The 18424-nt window shown below is 34.2% G+C and overlaps 1 protein-coding gene across 6 annotated transcripts in view; it reads left to right on the top strand.

The window, feature by feature from the left end:
• Positions 1-18424, top strand: part of CCDC18 (coiled-coil domain containing 18) — a 118461-nt gene that overhangs the window by 77896 nt on the left and 22141 nt on the right. For 5 of the 6 annotated variants that reach the window (XM_044238699.1, XM_044238703.1, XM_044238701.1 and 2 more), the window contains 5 exons: positions 2520-2636; positions 3637-3780; positions 5592-5795; positions 9662-9799; positions 12402-12602. In XM_044238699.1, the coding sequence (XP_044094634.1) occupies positions 2520-2636; positions 3637-3780; positions 5592-5795; positions 9662-9799; positions 12402-12602 (804 nt within the window). The remainder of the gene's footprint in view (positions 1-2519; positions 2637-3636; positions 3781-5591; positions 5796-9661; positions 9800-12401; positions 12603-18424) is intronic. The other variant, XM_044238702.1, reaches the window with a different exon arrangement.

An 18424-nucleotide genomic window follows, 5' to 3' on the forward strand; every position in this document is an offset into this window, starting at 1 on the left:
TGAGCAGAGAGCCCGATGCAGGGCTCGATCCCAGGACCCTGGAATCATGACCTGAGCCGAAGGCAGAGGCTTTAACCCACTGAGCCACCCAGGCGCCCCTATTCATAATCTTTTGACATTGACTTTCACAGAAGTTTTTCATTTTAATGATGTCCAGCTTATTGTTTATTTCATGAATTATGCCTTTGGCTTTATAACTAAAAAGTCACCCAGGGTCATCCAAAGTTTATGTTATCTTCTACAAGTTTTATAGTTTTGCAAATTATATCGAGGTCTGTGATCCATTTTGAGTTTTGTGAAGGGTGTGGTGTAGATTAGGTTTTTTTGCATATTTTTGTCCACTTATTCCAGCATCATTTGTTGAAAAGACTATCTTTTCTGCATTGTATTGCCTTTCTCCTTTGTCAAAGGTTAATTGACATATTTAGTTTGATTCTCTTCTGAACAATTATCTATTCATCTCTGTTTTTGCCAGTACCACGGTCTGTTTACTGTAGCTCTTTTGTGTCTTTAAGTCAGGTAATGTCACTCTTCCAACTTTGCTCTTCTTTAGTATCATGTTGGTTAAGAATATCCAGTGTTTTGCCTCTCCATAAAAGCTTTAGAATCAGTTTGTCAATATCCACAAATTAACTTCCTGGAATTCTGATTGAATTGCCTTGAATGTATAGACTTAGTTGCAACTAACTAACTGACATCTTGAATCTTGACAATATTGAGTCTTCCTATCCATGAGCATGAACTATCTCTCTATTTATTTAATTCTTTGATTTCTTTCACTGGAGTTTCGTAGTTTCTCTTTATAGATCTTGTATATATTTAGCTAGGTTTATACCTAAGTATCTGTTTTGGGGGGTGCTAATGTAAATCATATTATGTTTTTAATTTCAAATTCCTCTTACTTATTGCTAGTATATAGGAAGGTGACTAAATTTTGTGTACTTATTGTATCTGCAGTTATTGGTTCTAGGAATTATTATGTCAAGTCTTTCGGAATTTTCACCTAGATGATTATGTTATCTATAAACAAATATAGTTTTGTATTCCTTCCTAAGATGTGTATCTTTTATTTCTTTTTCTTGTCTTACTGCTTTAGTGAGGACTGCTAGAACAGTTTTGAAAAGCAGCAGTAAGAAAGAGAGTATCCTTGCCTTATATCTGATCACAGTGGGAACATTTTTAGTTTCTCACCATTAAGTATGATACTAACTGTTGTTTTTCTATAGATATTCTTTATTAAGCTGAGCAAGTTCCCCCCATTCCTTGTTTACTGAGAGTTTTTATTGAGAATGTGTGTTGAAATGTCTGTCTGGTTTTGGTAATTAGGTTAGTACTGGCTTCATTGAGTGAGTTAGAAAGTATTTCCTCTGCTTCTGTCTTCGGAATTGGATTGCAAGAATTGGTATAATTTCTTTCTTAGATGTTTGGTAGAATTTACCAGAGAGCCCATCTGGACCTGCTGCTTTCTCTTTGGGAAAGTATTACTGATTCCTTTAATAGATATAAGCTTATTCAGATTGTCTTTTCCTGTGTGAGTTTTGAAAGATTCTGTCTTGTAAGTAATTGGTCTGTTTAATCAGTTTTATTAAATTTGTGGTCAGAGAATTGTTACAGTATTCCTGATTATCCTTTTAGCATCTTTGAGAGTTATAGTAATGTCTTCTCTTTCATTTCTGCTATTAGTAATTTGTGTCCTCTCTCTTTTTTTCTTAGTCTGGCTTAGAGGCATACTGATTTTATTGATCTTTTCAAGAATCAGCTTTTGATTTTGTTGGTTTTCTCCGTTGATTTCCTAATTTTAATTTTACTGATTTCTGCTTTAACTTTTATTATTTCTTTTCTTTTGCTTACTTTGGATTTAATTTCTTCTTCTTTCTCTAGTTTACCAAAGTGGAAGCTTAAGTGATTGATTTCAGATCTTTCTTCTTTTCTAATATTTGCATTCAGTGCTATACATTTTCCTCCAAACACTGTTTTTGCTGCATTCCACAATTTTATTATATTGCATTGTGTTTAGTAGCTTTTATTTAGCATGAAATGAAGTCTAAATCATTTATTTGATATTTATGAATATAGTTGCATCTTTTCTTCAAGTTTCTATAATATATATGAGGCTTAAGATACAGTATCAATAAGCAATGAATATTTTTTCTCATTTTGTAAAATAATCTGAGATGAGTTTATGTTTCAGTTATACCTACTGTAAACAATTTTAAAACACACTCCAAGAACACAATTTTTAACATTAGAATTAAGTTGGGACGCCTGGGTGGCTCAGTTGGTTAAGCAGCTGCCTTCGGCTCAGGTCATGATCCCAGCGTCCTGGGATCGAGTCCCACATCCGGCTCCTTGCTCGGTAGGGAGCCTGCTTCTGTCTCTGCGTCTGCCTGCCTCTCTGTCTGCCTGTGCTTGCTCTCTCTCCCTCTCTCTCTGACAAATAAATAAAAAATAAAAAATCTTAAAAAAAAAAAACATTAGAATTAAGTTGAATAATAGTTTGATGTTACTTTGGTATTTAGGTAACGCATTTGGATATGACTATTCGTGAACACAGGGGAGAAATGGAACAGAAAATAATTAAATTAGAAGGTACTCTGCAGAAATCAGAATTGGAACTTAAAGAATGCAACAAACAGGTAAATTATTTAAAATTACATGCTTTATATTGTTTTTAAAAATAACTCCTTAACTGTAAGCATCTACTTATTAATAACATAATATGGCTTTTTTATAGAACACATATAACAAAAATATTACATAATTTTAACCACCTTGTACATGTTACTTTAAATTCACTTTTCTCCTCTTAATTTTTCCCCAGTTTTATTGAAATATAAATGACAGAAATTGCATATATTTGAGGTATACAACATGTTTTGATATACACTGTGAAATAATTAACACAATCAAGCTAAATAACATAGCCATCACCTCAGTTATTTTAATTATTTATTTTTGTTGAGAATGCTTAAGGTCTATTCTCTCAGCAGATTTCAAGTATACAACACAGTATTACTAATTATAACCATACACTGTACATTAGATTTCCAGAATTTACTCATCCTATACAACAAAAATCTTATATGTTTTGACCAACATTTCCTCGTTTTACTCACTCCCTACCCCCTGATGATTACCCTCTTAATGTTACTTTGTAGTTTTTCTTGTCTCAGTGTGTCCACATGTTTATCACCATGTGTGCATGTTTGAATATGTATAAAACACCTCTGGAAGGATTTGTAAGTCTCTTAACTGTGGTTGCCTCTAAGGAAGGAACACAGTGGGAAAGAGGACTTTGTTTTCACTAACTATATTTTTCACCTCTTGCACATATTACCTGTAAAACTACTTGTGAGGTATGTAACATCTGTTGTTTTAATGTACTCTAATTATCCTTAAACAAACGTGATTGAGACTTGATTTCTTATAGTGTATTTTAGGTATATAGATAAGCATCTTATTAAGCATAAGAATTCTGATGTTAATGTCTAAGTTATGGTGGTCTTAAGAAAAATACATTTTTATATTTTGCTGTTGTATATAAATGTGTTTGAAGTTTGACTTATTTGGATTGCAGTTATGATTAAAGAACTGTTCTTCCTTAGTTACATTAATATTGCTCTGTTTAAAATTCAGATAGAAAGTTTGAATGAAAAATTGCAAAATTCCAAAGAACAGCTTCGAGAAAAAGAGTTTATAACGCTACAAAATGAACAGGAGATAAGTCAACTGAAAAAAGAAAATGAACGAACACAACAAAAGATGAAAGAAATGGAAAGTGTAAGCAAATTATTTTCTAAGGAACAGATTAATATTACCTGAAAAGTGGCATAAATCTTTGTTTTAAACTAGTTTTAAAATACAGAAACTGTGCCCTAATATTTTTAGGCCAATTATTTGTGTCAGATAATTATTGGGTTTTTTTGACCTTTCTAAATATTTTACTCTGATATTCGAATTATAGAGAAGGGCATCAACTTATCTTTATACTGCCTACAGGCATTGGCATGGTATCTGTCACATAGTAAGCCCACAATATGTGCTTACTTGGTCAACAAATATTTATTGAGAGCCTGCTATGAAACAGATCTGGAGATACAGATATTAATAACATATACTCATTTGTCTTGAGGAACTCCCTCCAGAGAATGAATGAACTTGGATATTGAAACTAAGTATATTGAGTTAGTTGCCAGATGAAATTTGATGTCTTTGTATTATCAGTTTGCATGTGTGTTGACTGGTGAACCCATTCTACCCACTTGCCTTTTTAAAAAGTGAATTTGCTTCTGAGAGCTCTCATATATGTAACTTTTTTTGTTTTTAAATACTATACTATACTCAACTGTAAAACTTCACATATAGCTCTTTATAATCAACTTTAAAACTTCACATATAGCTCTTTATTGTCTGTCTGCTTCAGGAGGATATACTATCCATAAAGGTAGCCACTTTGTCTCCTTTGTTCACTCTTAAGTCCTCAGTACCTAAAACAGCACACATCACATGGTAAGCATGAATAAATATTCATTGAATTTATACATAAATTAAGCAGAGCCTTTGAGAGCAAGTTTGGGCCCCAGGGAAAAGAAAATCATTATTGGTCCACTCATTTCATGTTCCCTAACAAAGGTTAACTAAAAATATTTACATGAGATTTATACTGATATGTAATACACTTGGACCCAAGGTCTCCATTCCAGATGTCAGGGTCCTAATGATTTATATTCATTTCTTTCCTTCTTATCAGCCCTAAAGTCAATTACCTGCATTCTAATCTCCCTCACCAAGCTAATTTAGAACTAACTTACTTTTCACTGATATTTTTTTCTCTAAGAAAACAATACTTTACTAGGGATTTAACTGAGCAGTAATGCAGAAATGTTTCAGAAGGAGTAGCAGCCCCAGTGGCAAATTTTACTTTTACAGAAAATAAGGTCATGACCTTAACCCAAACATGTGGATTAATGGTGGCTTTTGGTTATCCATGCCAGTGTATTCTCCATCTGTGAAATGGATAATCAGATATTAGCTTCTTTTGTTACTTTATATTATTATATATTCTGCCATGTTATAGTCATAATGATAAAGGATTATACAGCTTGCATATTAGTCATGCAAAATACAGTTAGTCCCAGATTGATTACGGTACATTTTCTTATCATTTAAAAAGAAAAAAACATTGGCCATTCACAGACCTGTACCCCTGGGATTAATAATACATTTTATGTTAATAAAAAATTAAAAATTAAAAAAAACATTTTGTAAGTATCAGTTTCACAGTGGATGATGTTGTATGTTAAATTTTTTTTAAAGGTTTTATTTATTTGACAGAAAGACAGATAGTGACAGAGATAGTGAGAGAGAGCACAAGCAGGGAGGAGAGGGAGAAGCAGGTTCCCACTGGGAGCTCGACAGAGGGCTCAACCCAGGACTGTGACCTGAGCCACCCAGGCGCCTCTTGTGTGTTAAAGTTTATAGAGATTGAGTTGGGTTGAGGGAAATCACTTATTAAAAGAAAAATCAAAATAAGAAATAGGTTAATCTATATAACTTCATTTTGAAACCTACAAATATCTTGCATTTTTCAGGTTATGAAAGAACAGGAACAGTACATTGCAACTCAGTATAAGGAGGCCATAGATATGGAACAAGAATTGAGGCTAACTCGGGAGCAGATGCAGAACTCCCATGCAGAATTGTTGGAGGCTCGTCGTCAACAAGTCCAAGCACAGAGAGAGGTAGAAAGGCTCTCAAGTGAACTGGAGGAAATAAAGCAACTCTCTAAAGAAAAAGTAATCCCTATTTTAAATAATTTTACCTTATTAAAAATCTTTTTAAAATTTTAACATTTACTTTTTTAGATTATAGATTATATTAACTTTTACACACACTGAATGTACTTCATGCTACTGAATTTTACACTTAGAACTGATTAAAGTGGTAAATTGTATGTTATGTATATTTTGCTAAAGTTTTAAGAAGAGAAGTGTTATATTTAGTGTAGCCTAGTAATATAAATAAGAAAACCTTTGGAATTGAGTTTTGGCCAAACTCATTAGTTTTCAATAAATTGAGTTACAGAGTACTTTTGGATTTTCAAGTGAGTTAAGCTATCATTTGGAAGAAAAAAACAAAGCTAATCTTTCTTGAGTAAAATGTTTACATTTGTAGCTACTAAGTTTATAACTGTTATGAAACCTGTAGTCCAGAACCCTTACTGAGGGAAGGTACTTTTAATAATAAGAACAATAATATAAATTGTATTTCCCCAGGATTTGGTAGAAGATTAACAACTTTGCTTAAAAATACTAGATTGATATGCTTGGGTTAATTACTTAGACTTCTAGAAAAATGTATTGGTGTTTCAGAAAAGTGCCTGTGAATCCTCTGCTTTTTATTATGGTTACTAATACAGTATAGGAATTGCATTAAAATATCTTTACATTTAATTTTGGTAAATTTAGTGCTTTTATTCACATACTTGGTTGGTTAGATTAATAAAGAATATATAAGGGGGACATGCCTGGGTGGCTCAATTAGTTAAGTGTCTTCCCTGGGCTCAGGTTGTGATCCCAGGCTCTTGGGATGGGGTCTTGGGATGGAGTCCTGGGATGGAGTCCTATGTTGGGCTCCCTGCTCAATGGGGAGTCATCTTCTCTCTCTGCCTCTGCCCCTCCCCCCACTCATACTTGCGCATTCTCTCTAATAAATATTTTTTTCTAATACATTTTTTTAAGAATATATAAGGAATTTTTATTAGAATATGTTGGGCATTTGCAAGTCTCCTTGGAAAAGCTCCTAGGAAGCTGTCTATTTTTATCTCATCTCTATCCTTATCAGTAGTATCTAAGTATAGTATAATTGATTTTCTGTGGATATAATAAACTCAATTAATCGAAAAAGTGAAAGTGAGGAATTATTTAAAGTGACAGTTTAACATGAAAAAATGCTCAACAGCACTCAGCATCAGGGAAATACAAATCAAAACCATAATGAGATACCACCTCACACCAGTCAGAATGGCTAAATTTAACAAGTCAGGAAATGACAGATATTGGTGAGGATGTGGAGAAAGGGGAACCTTCCTCATACACGGTTGGTGGCAATGTGAACTGGTACAGCCACTCTGGAAAACAGTATGAAGATACCTCAAAAATTTGAAAATAGAGCTACCCTATGACCCAGCAATTACATTACTGAGTACCCCAAAGATACAAATGTAGTGATCCAGAGGGGCACCTGCACCCCAATGTTTATAGCAGCAATGTCCACAGTTGCCAAACTATGGAAAGGGCCCAGATGTTCATCAACAGATGAATGGATAAAGAAGATGTATTTATATACAGTAGAATACTACTCAGCATCAAAAAAATGAAATCTTGCCATTTGCAATAATATGGACGGAACTACAGGGCATTATGCTAACTAAGTGAAATAAGTCAATCAGAAAAAGACAGTTACCCTATGATCTCACTGATAAGAGGAATTTAAGAAAAAAAACAGTGGATCATAGCAGAAGAGAGGAAAAAATAAAACAAGAGGAAACCAGAGAGGGAGACAAACCATAAAAGACTCTTTATCATAGAAAACAAACTGAGGATTGCTGAAGGGGGTAAAGGTGAGGGGATGGGGTAACTGGGTGATAGACATTAAGGAAGGCATATGATGTAATGAGCGCTGGATATTATATAAGACTGATGAATCACTGACCTCTACCTCTGAAACCAGTAATACATTATATGTCAATTCATTGAACTTAAATTAAAAATGGGGGGGGGGAGTAATTTTTTTTTATTTTCTAAGTTTCATTTAAATTCAAGCTAGTTTCAGATGTAGAATTTAGTGATTCAGCACTTACAACACCCGGTGCTCATCACAAGTGCCCTCCTTAATCCCCACCACCTCTTTACCCCATCCTTCCATCTACCCCTTCTTTGGAAACCATCAGTGGTCTATAGTTAAGCTTATGTTTCTCGGGTTTCCTCTCTTTCCGTGCAACCCAGGTTTGTTTATTTTGTTTCTTAAATTACACATAAGTGAAGTCATATGGTATTTGTCTTTCTCTTACTTATTTCACTTAGCATAATTCTCTCTAGCTCTGTCCATATCATTGCAAATGGCAAGATTTGATTCTTTTTATGACTGCATAATACTCCATTATATCTATATATTGCATCTTTATCCATTATCAGTTGATGGACATTTGGGCTCTTTCCATAATTTGGCTATTGCAGATAATACTGATATAAACATCAGGGTGCATGTATCCCTTTGAATTAGTATTTTTGTATCCTTTGGGTAAATATCAAGTAGTGCATTGCTGGATCCTCAGGTAGTTCTATTTTTACCTTTTTGAGGAACCTCCACACCGTTTTCCAGAGTGGCTGCACCAGTTTGCATTCCCACCAACAGTGTAAGAGGGTTCCCCTTTCTCTGCATCCTCACTGACACCTTTCTTTGGATCCTTGTTTCTTGTGTTATTTTGAGGTAGTATCTCATTATAGTTTTGATTTCTTTTTTTTTTATAGTTTTGATTTCTTAAAATGATAATTTAATATAAAATATTTCAGCTCAAAACTCTAAATATGTATTCATGTATAAATCTTTTAATTTAGGACCCAATCTTGTTTTTATGTGTGTGTGTGGGTAGAGTCTTTGATTAGAATTCCACCTAATCTTTTTTTTTTTCCACTTTTTTTTTTCCCAATTTATTTATTTTCAGAAAAACAGTATTCATTATTTTTTCACCACACCCAGTGCTCCATGCCACCTAATCTTTTTGCATTAACCATACTTCTAGTCCCTCATCTATTGCAATTCTGGTTTCTTTAAAGTAGAGTAAAAATTAAAAGACATTTTTAAATCAGAGTATAACATCTATTTTACATCTATTTCCCACAATATTTTACAACTATTTTGATTGCTTCTAATTGAGTAAAAAATGTTTGACTCATTCAGTAAGCTGTCTCAAGGCACGTAACTAATTTTTCATATAAAAACTTTCTTTTTTCATGTATATTTTCTCAATGTTCATATATTATATATTAGAATTGCATAATTATAATAATGAGCACAACTAGCATAAATAGGTTTGGATAAACACAACTGACTCTTTTTCTTTTTAAAGATTTTATTTATATATTTGAGAGAGAGAGAGAGCGCGCGAGCGCATACACACTCATGAGTTTGGGGGAAGGGCACGGTGGGAAGCAGACTCCCTGCTGAGTGGGAAGCCATGCAGAGCTCAATCCCAGGACCCTGGGATCACAGCCTGAGCCAAAGGCAGATGCTTAACTGATTGAGCCACGCAGGCACCCCACAACTGACTCTTGATAAGCAAATAGTGCATTTGGTGAATAAAATGCATAGGCAAACCTTACAGTAGACTTATCTACTGAAGTTCAACATACTGTGGTTATTTGTTTTGCAGAATGCATTGGTTAGTGAACTATTACATTGTGATAAACAATATACTAATACAGTCCCATTTGTAGTCTCTTAAGTGTCTAGATTTTAAGGTATACCATTTAATAAACTAACTTTGTGTATGAGCACTTATATAGTATTATAAAAGATTAAAATACTTCCATAAATCTACATGATTGGTTTAGCTATAATAACCAAATAAACAAACTTTCCTTAATGTATCATTTTTAAGGAAGCTCATGGACACCATTTAGCTGAAGAATTGGGGGCTTCTCAAGTACGTGAAGCTCATTTAGAAGCAAGAATGCAAGCAGAAATCAAGAAATTGTCAGCAGAAGTAGAATCTCTCAAAGAAGCTTATCATCTGGAGGTAAAGAAAAATGTTAATTTGTTCCATAACTCCCTGCTACAGAAGTGGATTGAACTATCTAAATGAAACTATAAGTCTAGCTTCTAAATGTTCATTATAGAATAACTCATTATGGTCTTCATTTCTGGTAGCTAAATATAATTCCACTTCATATCCAGTGAGTTCATGCACTGTGGGGTTAAGAGCTTAAAGTCTTGAGGTAGGTAGTCTAGTTCCAAATCTCAGCTTATCACCTGGCACTTATGTGACCTCGAGCAATTAACATCTCTGTCTAAAATGGGCAGAATAATCATATGTACCTCATAGAACTGGATTAAATGAATTAAATGGATTCAATGAATATAGTTAAAGGTCTTAGGCCAGAGCCTGACTCATCATCATCATCATCATCATCAGTTATAAATAGCAATTGCCAAAACTAACTGGAGATATTTAGTAAACAACATAAGTAGTTTCATGTGCTATGAATCTACAATGCTTTGCAATTTCCAACATTTGTTCTGATAGTAAGTTAGAGAGGCAAAATTAGAACCTGATACTTTTTATCTACCTAGTATGTCCTGAGCCTTTATAGAAATGAAGTGTTATCAATTAGAATAGCACTTCTTGTCTTTTTAAAAACTATATCTAACAATATCTAAAATGTATGTATTAGAACTAAATAAATTACTTACAGAGTTCTAATAAAGCATTTTTCTATATGAAAAGGATTACAACTACATTCAGAACTACTCCTTTCAAAGGAGTTTAGAACTATCATATTTGTGAGAGATTGGTAAGGCTTGTAGTCACTGGTCACTATGTCTTGTTTAAATGTGTTTAGATTCAGATCTCTTTGAAAACATTGTGTCTGCCAAACAAAACATTTGCAAACTGAATCCAGTTAATAGGCTAAGAGATTTCAGTCCTTGGTCTTTAAAGACAAATGGAATGCTGTTGGATTCAACATAATTATTTAATAAGTAAATATTAGCTACTCAACCAAGTGACCATCAGTAATAACTAGTCCAGCTAGAGTGTTTACCAGCAAGTATTCTTTGCATTTTTATTATGTAATCTTTACTGTACTTTTATTTCTTATCATTCAATTTTTTACTTTAAGTTTTTTAAGCCCTCTGAAAGTATTTATAAGCAGGTAGTACATAAAATGAATTGTGAAAATAGGTTTTAATGTTGCTGTTTAATATTTGATACGGTTTTATATGTATAATATAAAAATTTGTAATATGTTTTTATCCTCTTTGGTACTTGACAAAGATTTATTTTTAAAGCATGTATGTTGTTTGAATATGAAAATGAAGGAATAAATCATTAAAGTAACAAAGTTAGTAAAAAGGATTAATAATTTTTAATAGCATTTTAAAAATTATAGGTTTCAGACTTGTCAGAAAAGTCAATAATAATTGCAAAAGTCCTAATATTCTTTTCAAAGATTTTATTTATTTATTTTTATGAGAGAAAGAGAGTGAGCACAAGCACAGGGAGTGGCAGGCAGAGGGAGAGGGAGAAGCAGACTCCCTGATGAGCAAGGAGCCTGATGCAGGACTTAATCCCAGGACCCTAGGATCATGACCTGAGCTGAAGGCAGAAGCCAAACCCATTGAGCCACCCAGATGCCCCCCTGATATTTTTGATAAGAAATAGATTTTTTTTTTAAGTTTTTATTATGGAAAATTTTGAAAGAATGGTATAAATCCTCCTATATTTATTATTCAACTTTAATAATTGCCAACCTATTGGCCAATGTGATTTCATCTATAAGTATGCTGACAATTTCTTTTTGAAAGGGAATACTTTGGGGCGTCTGGGTGGCTCAGTTGATTAAGTGGCTGCCTTTGGCTCAGGTCATGATCCCAGGGTCCTGGGATCAAGTCCCACGTTAGGCTCCCTGCTCACTGGAAGGCCTACTTCTCCCTCTTCCTCTTCCTCTGCCTCCTACTCTGCCTACTTGTATTCTCTCTCTGTCAAATAAATAAATAAAATCTTAAAAAAAGGGGGGCAGAATACTTTTGAGAATGAAAAATGATGCTGTTCTTAACTACACCAGGATGCCTGGTGTAGTTAATCACCAGGCATAAAACCTGGTGATTCTCGAGCAAACTGGGAAGTATGATCACCACATCTCACTCACTTCCCTTCCCCCACATATCTATCTCTATTTGAAGCAAATTTCAGACATCAGACATCATTATTTCATCAGTAAACATTTCGGTAACTCTAAAAGATAAGTGATATCTTAAAAACAACCACAATACTATCATCACGCCTAAAAATTTGACAATAACTTGTGAATATTATCAAATACCCATCATTTGTTCACATTTTCCCAGTTGTCACAAAAATGTCTGAATAGGTAAAGTGCTTCAAATCAGAAACAAAAACAGCCCATTGTATGTGGCTAACTGTTCTTAGGTAAATTTAAGACCATAGGTTTCTTCTTCCCCTTTTTTCCTCTAATTGGTTATTTGTTGAGAAATCAGATGTTTGTACCTATAAACAGAATTTACTTTAGTACAAATGGAAGTGAAAAGTATTAGAATATTTTCGAAACCAACTCCCTCCTATTTTTTTCCTTTTCTTTTTCAATTTTGGGGCTGTGTAGATGATGTCACATCAAGAGAACCATGCAAAGTGGAAGATTTCTGCTGACTCTCAAAAGACTTCTGTTCAGCAACTAAATGAACAGTTAGAGAAGGCAAAACTGGAATTAGAAGAAGCGCAGGACACTGTAAGCAATTTGCATCAACAAGTCCAAGATAGGAATGAAGTAATTGAAGCTACAAATGAAGCATTACTTATTAAAGTAAGTAAACATTTAGAAGTACATAAAATATAAGTACATTTACGACTTGTTTTCCCTGTCCTTAGTTTATAAAGAAAAATATGATCAAATGTTGACCAGTTTGAATAAAAAGCATTTTATTTAGAAGATATTGGGTGTGGGAATTATGAGTATGATGTATATCACATTACACCAGGAGAAATAATTTTTAAGTTCAAACATAAAAAGTTTTAGATATATTTTTTTGGTAAGAAAATTTTTCTGCTTTCTTAGCAAATTCAGTTATATAATACCTATATCAGCAACTGCCATCACCATGTTATACATTAGATCCTCAGACCTTATTCATCTTTTAATTAAAATGTTACACTGTTTCACTAATCTCTCACTATTTCCACCACTTCCTAGCAACCCCTTTTCTATCTTCTGTTTCATTATTATGTTATGTCACCATATAGTATGTCATTAGTTTTTGATGTAGTGTTCAATGATTCATTGTTGTTGTTTTTTTAAAAGATATTTATTTATTTATTTATTTGACACAGAAATCACAAGTAGGCAGAGAAGCAGGCAGAGAGAGAGAGGAGGAAACAGGCTCCCTGCTGAGCAGAGAGCCCGATGCGGGGCTCAATCCCAGGACCCTGGGATCGTGACCTAAGCCGAAGGCAGAGGCTTTAACCCACCGAGCCACCCAGGCACCCCTATGATTCATTGTTTACGTATAACATCTAGTGCTTCGTGTAATATGTGCCCTGTTTAATTAATACCCATCACCATCATCATCTGCTGTTTCTGAGTTTGATTCTCTCTTTTTTTTTAGACTCTACATACAAGTGATACCATGAACTGTTTTTCTGTTTTATTTAATTTAGCATAATGTCCTCAAGGTCCATCCATGTTGTTGCAAATAAGGTGTCCTTTCTCATGGCTGAATAATAGTCTACTGTGTGTATCTACATACCACATCTTTATCCATTCATCTGTTGATGAACACTGTGGTTGTTTGCTTAACTTGACTGTGATGCTGCCATGAATGAACTTGGAAATACATGTCTCTCTGATATCCTGTATTAATTCCTTTTGTGTATATACCCAAAACTGGTATTGTAGCATCATATGGTAGTTCTAATTTTAATTTTATCCAGAACCTTCATACTGTTTTTCACAGTGGCTGTCCCAATTTACGTTCCCACCAACAGTGCACAAAGGTTCCCTTGTCTCCACGCCCACACCAACACTTGTTATCTCTGGGTTTTTGGTGGTTGTTGAGTTTGTTTGTTTTTTTTAATACTAGCCATTCTCACAGGTATGAGGTAGTATCTCTTTATGGTTCTGATTTGCATTTCCCTGATGATGAGTGATGTTGAGCACCTTTTCATGTACCTGTTGCCTGTCTATATGTCTTCTTCAGAAAAATATCTGTTCAGTTCCTCTGCCAACTTTTCATTGTATTTGGGTTTTGAGTTGTATGAATTCTTAATATATTTCGGATATTCACCCTTTATCAGATATATGATTTTCAGATATTTCTCCCTGTATGTAGGTTGCCTTTTCATTTTGATAGTTTATACTACATTGCAGAGCTTTTTGAATATAGTCCCATTTATTTATATCTGCTTTCATTGCCCTTGTTTTTGTGTCAGATCCAAAAAATTATTGCCAAACTTGATATCAAGTAGCTTAACCCATACTTTTTCTTCTAGGAAATTTATGGTTTCTTTTAAGTGTTTCATCCATTTGGAGTTGGGTTTTGTATATGGTGTAAGATGGTATTAAAGTTTTTTCTTTTTTCATCTGACTGTGCAGTTTTCCCAGCACAACTTGTAGAGAAACTATACTTTTCTCATTGTGTATTCTTGGCTCCTTTGTCATAAGTTAATTTGCTGTATATGCATGGGCTTATTCCTGGACTCTCTGTTCTGTTCCATTGATCCATGTATCCATTTCTATACCATTACCATACTTTTTTATTACTATAGCTTTGTAATATAGATTGAAATGAAGAAGTGTGATGCCTCCAGCTTTCTTCTTATTTCTTAAGATTACTTTAGATATTTGGGTCTTTTCTGGTTCCATACAGATTTTAGGATTGTTCTGTTTCTTTGAAAAATGCCACTGGAATTTGGATGGGGATTGAACTGTATCTGTGAATTGCTTTGGATAATACAGTGATTTTGTATCTTACAACTTTACTGAATTCATTTATTGTAACAATTTTTCCTAGAAGAAAAAGTATGGGTTAAGCTACTTGATATCAAGTTTGGCAATAATTTTTTGGATCTGACACAAAAACAAGGGCAATGAAAGCAGATATAAATAAATGGGACTATATTCAAAAAGCTCTGCAATGTAGTGTAAACTATCAAAATGAAAAGGCATTTGATGGATTTTCTAGTGTTTTCTATATATAATATCATGTTATCTGCAAATACAGTTGCTTTCCAATTTGGATACTTATTTCTTTTATCTTTCCTTTTTTTCTTCCTCCCCCCTTCCTTCCTTCCTTTTTTTCTGGAGGGAGAGAAAAGGGAGTGGGAAGGGCAGAAGGAAGGGGAGAGAGGGAATCCTAAGCAGGCTTCAGGCCCAGCACAGAGCCTGACACAGAGCTCTGTCTCACAACCCTGAGGTCATAACCTAAGCCAAAATCAAGAGTCAGATGCTTAACCCACTGAGCAACCCAGGCACTCCTTTAATTTCTTTTTCTTGACTAATGGCTCTGGGTAGAACTTCCAGTACTATGTTGAATAAAAGTGGCAAGAGTGTTCCTGGTCTTACAGAATGTTGAATTTTTTCAAATGTTTTTTCTGCATTTGTTGAGATGATCATAAAATTTTTATCCTTTATTTTGTTAATGTGGTGTATCATGCTGATTTTTTTTTTGCAGATGGTAAACCTAATCATCCTTATACATCTATGGAATTAATCCAACTTGATCATTATGTATTATCCTTCTAATATATTATTGAATTCAGCTTTTCTTCAATTTTGTTGAGGAATTTTGCATTTATTTTCATCAAGGATACTGGCCTCTACTTTTGTTGAGGCTTCCCTGTCTAGTTAGGTATCCGGGTGACAGGCTTCTAAAATGAGTTTGGAAGGGTTTCCTTCTCTTCTGTTTTTTTGGAAAAGCTTGAGAAGGGCTGGTATTAATTCTTCCTTAAAGTTTGGTAGAATTCGTAATGAAGTCATCTGGTCCTGGACTTTTGTTTCTTTGGAAGTTTTTGATTACTGATCTAATTTCCTTACTATTAATTGGTTTGTTCTGATATTCTATTTTTTCATGATTGTCTTGGTAGATTTTGTGTTTCTAGGAATTTATCTGTTTCTTCTAGATTGTCCAGTTTGTTGGCATATAAGTCTTCATATCAATCTGAAATGATTCTTTGTATTTCTTTGGTAGCAGTTGAAATGTCTTCTCCTTCATTTCTGATTTTATTTATTTGGGCCCTTTTTCCCCTTGGTAAATCTGGCTAAATATTTGTGTATTTTTTTTTAAGATTTTATTTTTTTGTTTGACGGAGAGATCACAAGTAGGCAGAAAGGCAAGCGGGAGGGTGGGGAAGCAGGCTCCCCGCTGAGCAGAGAGCGTGACGTGGGGCTCGATTCCACAACCCTGAGATCATGACCTGAGCTGAAGGCAGAGGCTTAACCCGCTGAGCCACCCAGGTGCCCCTTTATTTTATCTTTTTAAAAGAATATTATGCAGCCATCAAAAACCCCTGAAATCTTGCCATTTGGAACTTGGATGGAACTAGAGAATACTAGGTTAAGCAAAGTAAGTCAATCAAAGAGGGACAATTATCATATGATCTCACTGATTTGAGGAATTTGAGAAACAAGACAGAAGATCATAGGGGAAGGGAGGGGAAAATGAAACAAGACGAAACCAGAGTGGGAAACAAACCTTAAGAGACTCTTGGTCTCAGGAAACATACTGAGGGTTTCCGGAGTGGAAGGGAGTGGGAGGGATGGGATGGCTGGGTGATGGACATTGGGGAGGATATGTGCTATGGTGAGCACTGTGAATTGTGTAAGACTTATGATTCACAGACCTGTACCCCTGAAACAATACATTATATGTTAATTTTTTTTAAAAAGCCCTCTGCTCAGTTTCCCTGACCTTTTCTGTTGTCTTTTTAGTCTCTATTTCTGCTCTTATCTTTGTTATTTCCCCTTCTCCTAACTTTGGGCTTAGTTTGTTCTTTATCTAGTTCCTTAAAGTGTGAAGTTAGGTTATTTGCAATCTTTCTTGTTTTCTAATGTAGATGTTATCACTATGAACTTCCCTCTTAAAAATATTTTTGCTATATCTCATAATTTTTGGTATTTTGTATTTCCATTCTCATTTGCCTTGAGATAATTTTTTCAAATTTCTTTAATGCCCACATAATTGTGAACTGTCAGTTTTCTTATAGTTTATTTTTGGTTTTATACCATTGTGGTTGGAATATATTAATATTTCAGTCTTCGAAAATTCATTAAGACTTGTTCTGTGGCCTAACACATGGTTTACCTTGGAGAATGTTCCTTGTATATTTGAGAAGAATGTATACAGGCCTTATGCTGTATGAAATGTTCTGCAAATGTCTGTTAAGTGCATTTGATCTTCTGTGTGGTTCAAGTCCAATTTTTCCTTATTGATTTTTCTGCCTTGATCTAGCCATTGATGAAAATGGGGTATTTAAGTCCCCTACCATTATTATATTTCTGTCTTTTTCTTCCCTCATGTCTGTTAATATTTGCTTTATATATTTATATATGTTTTGTGGCTCATAAATATTTATATAATGTGCTCTTATTATTAGATTGATCCTTTTGTCATTATATAAAGACATTCTTTGTCTTACAGTTTTGGTTTAAAGATTGTTTTTTCTGATGTAGGTATAGCTATACCAGTATTAATTTGATTTCCATTTATATGGGATATATTTTTTTATCTATATTATTTTTAAAAATTTTTATTTTAAATTCCAATATAGTTAACATACAGTGTTTTGCTAGTTTTCAGTGTACGACATAGTGATTAGGCACTTCTGTACATCACCCCATGCTCATTAGGACAAGTGGTCTCCTTAATCCCCATCACCTACTTTCCCCATCCTCCCACTCACCTCCCATCTGGTAACCATCAGTTTGTTCTCTGTAATTAAGGGTCTGTTTGTTGGTTTATCTATCTCTTTTTTTTCCTTTGCTTGTTTTATATGTTTCTTAAATTCCACATATGAGTGAAATCATTTAGGGTATTTGTCTTTGTCTAACGGACTTAATTCACTTAGCATTATACTCTCTAGCTCCATCTATGTCATTGCAAATGGTAAGATTTCATTTTTAATGGGTGAATAATATTCCATTGTATGTATATGCCATATCTTCTTTATTCAGTCATATTTCAGTGGACACAAGCTGTTTCCATATCTTGGCTCTTGTAAATAATGCTGAAATAAACATAAGGGTGCATGTATCCCTTTTAACTAGTGTTTTTATATTTTGGGGGTAAATGTCCACTAGTGCAGTTTATGGGTCATATAGTAACTACTTTTAGTTTTTTTTTTTTTTAATTTATTTATTTGAGAGAGAATGCATGAGAGGGGAGTGGTCAGAGGGACAAACAGACTCCCTGCTGAGCAGGGACCCTGATGTGGGATTCAATCCCTGAACTCCAGGATCATGACCAAGCCAAAGGCAGCTGCTTAACCAACTGTGCTACCCAGGTGCCCTATTTTTAGTTTTTTGAGGAACCTCCATACTGGTTTCCACAGTGGCTGCACCAGTTTTCATTCCTACCAACAAAGCAAGAGGGTTCCTTTTTCTTTACATCTTTGCCAACACTTTGTGTTTCTTGA

Source organism: Neovison vison, chromosome 2, assembly GCF_020171115.1.
Source record: "Neovison vison isolate M4711 chromosome 2, ASM_NN_V1, whole genome shotgun sequence".
Taxonomy (NCBI): Eukaryota; Metazoa; Chordata; class Mammalia; order Carnivora; family Mustelidae; genus Neogale; species Neogale vison.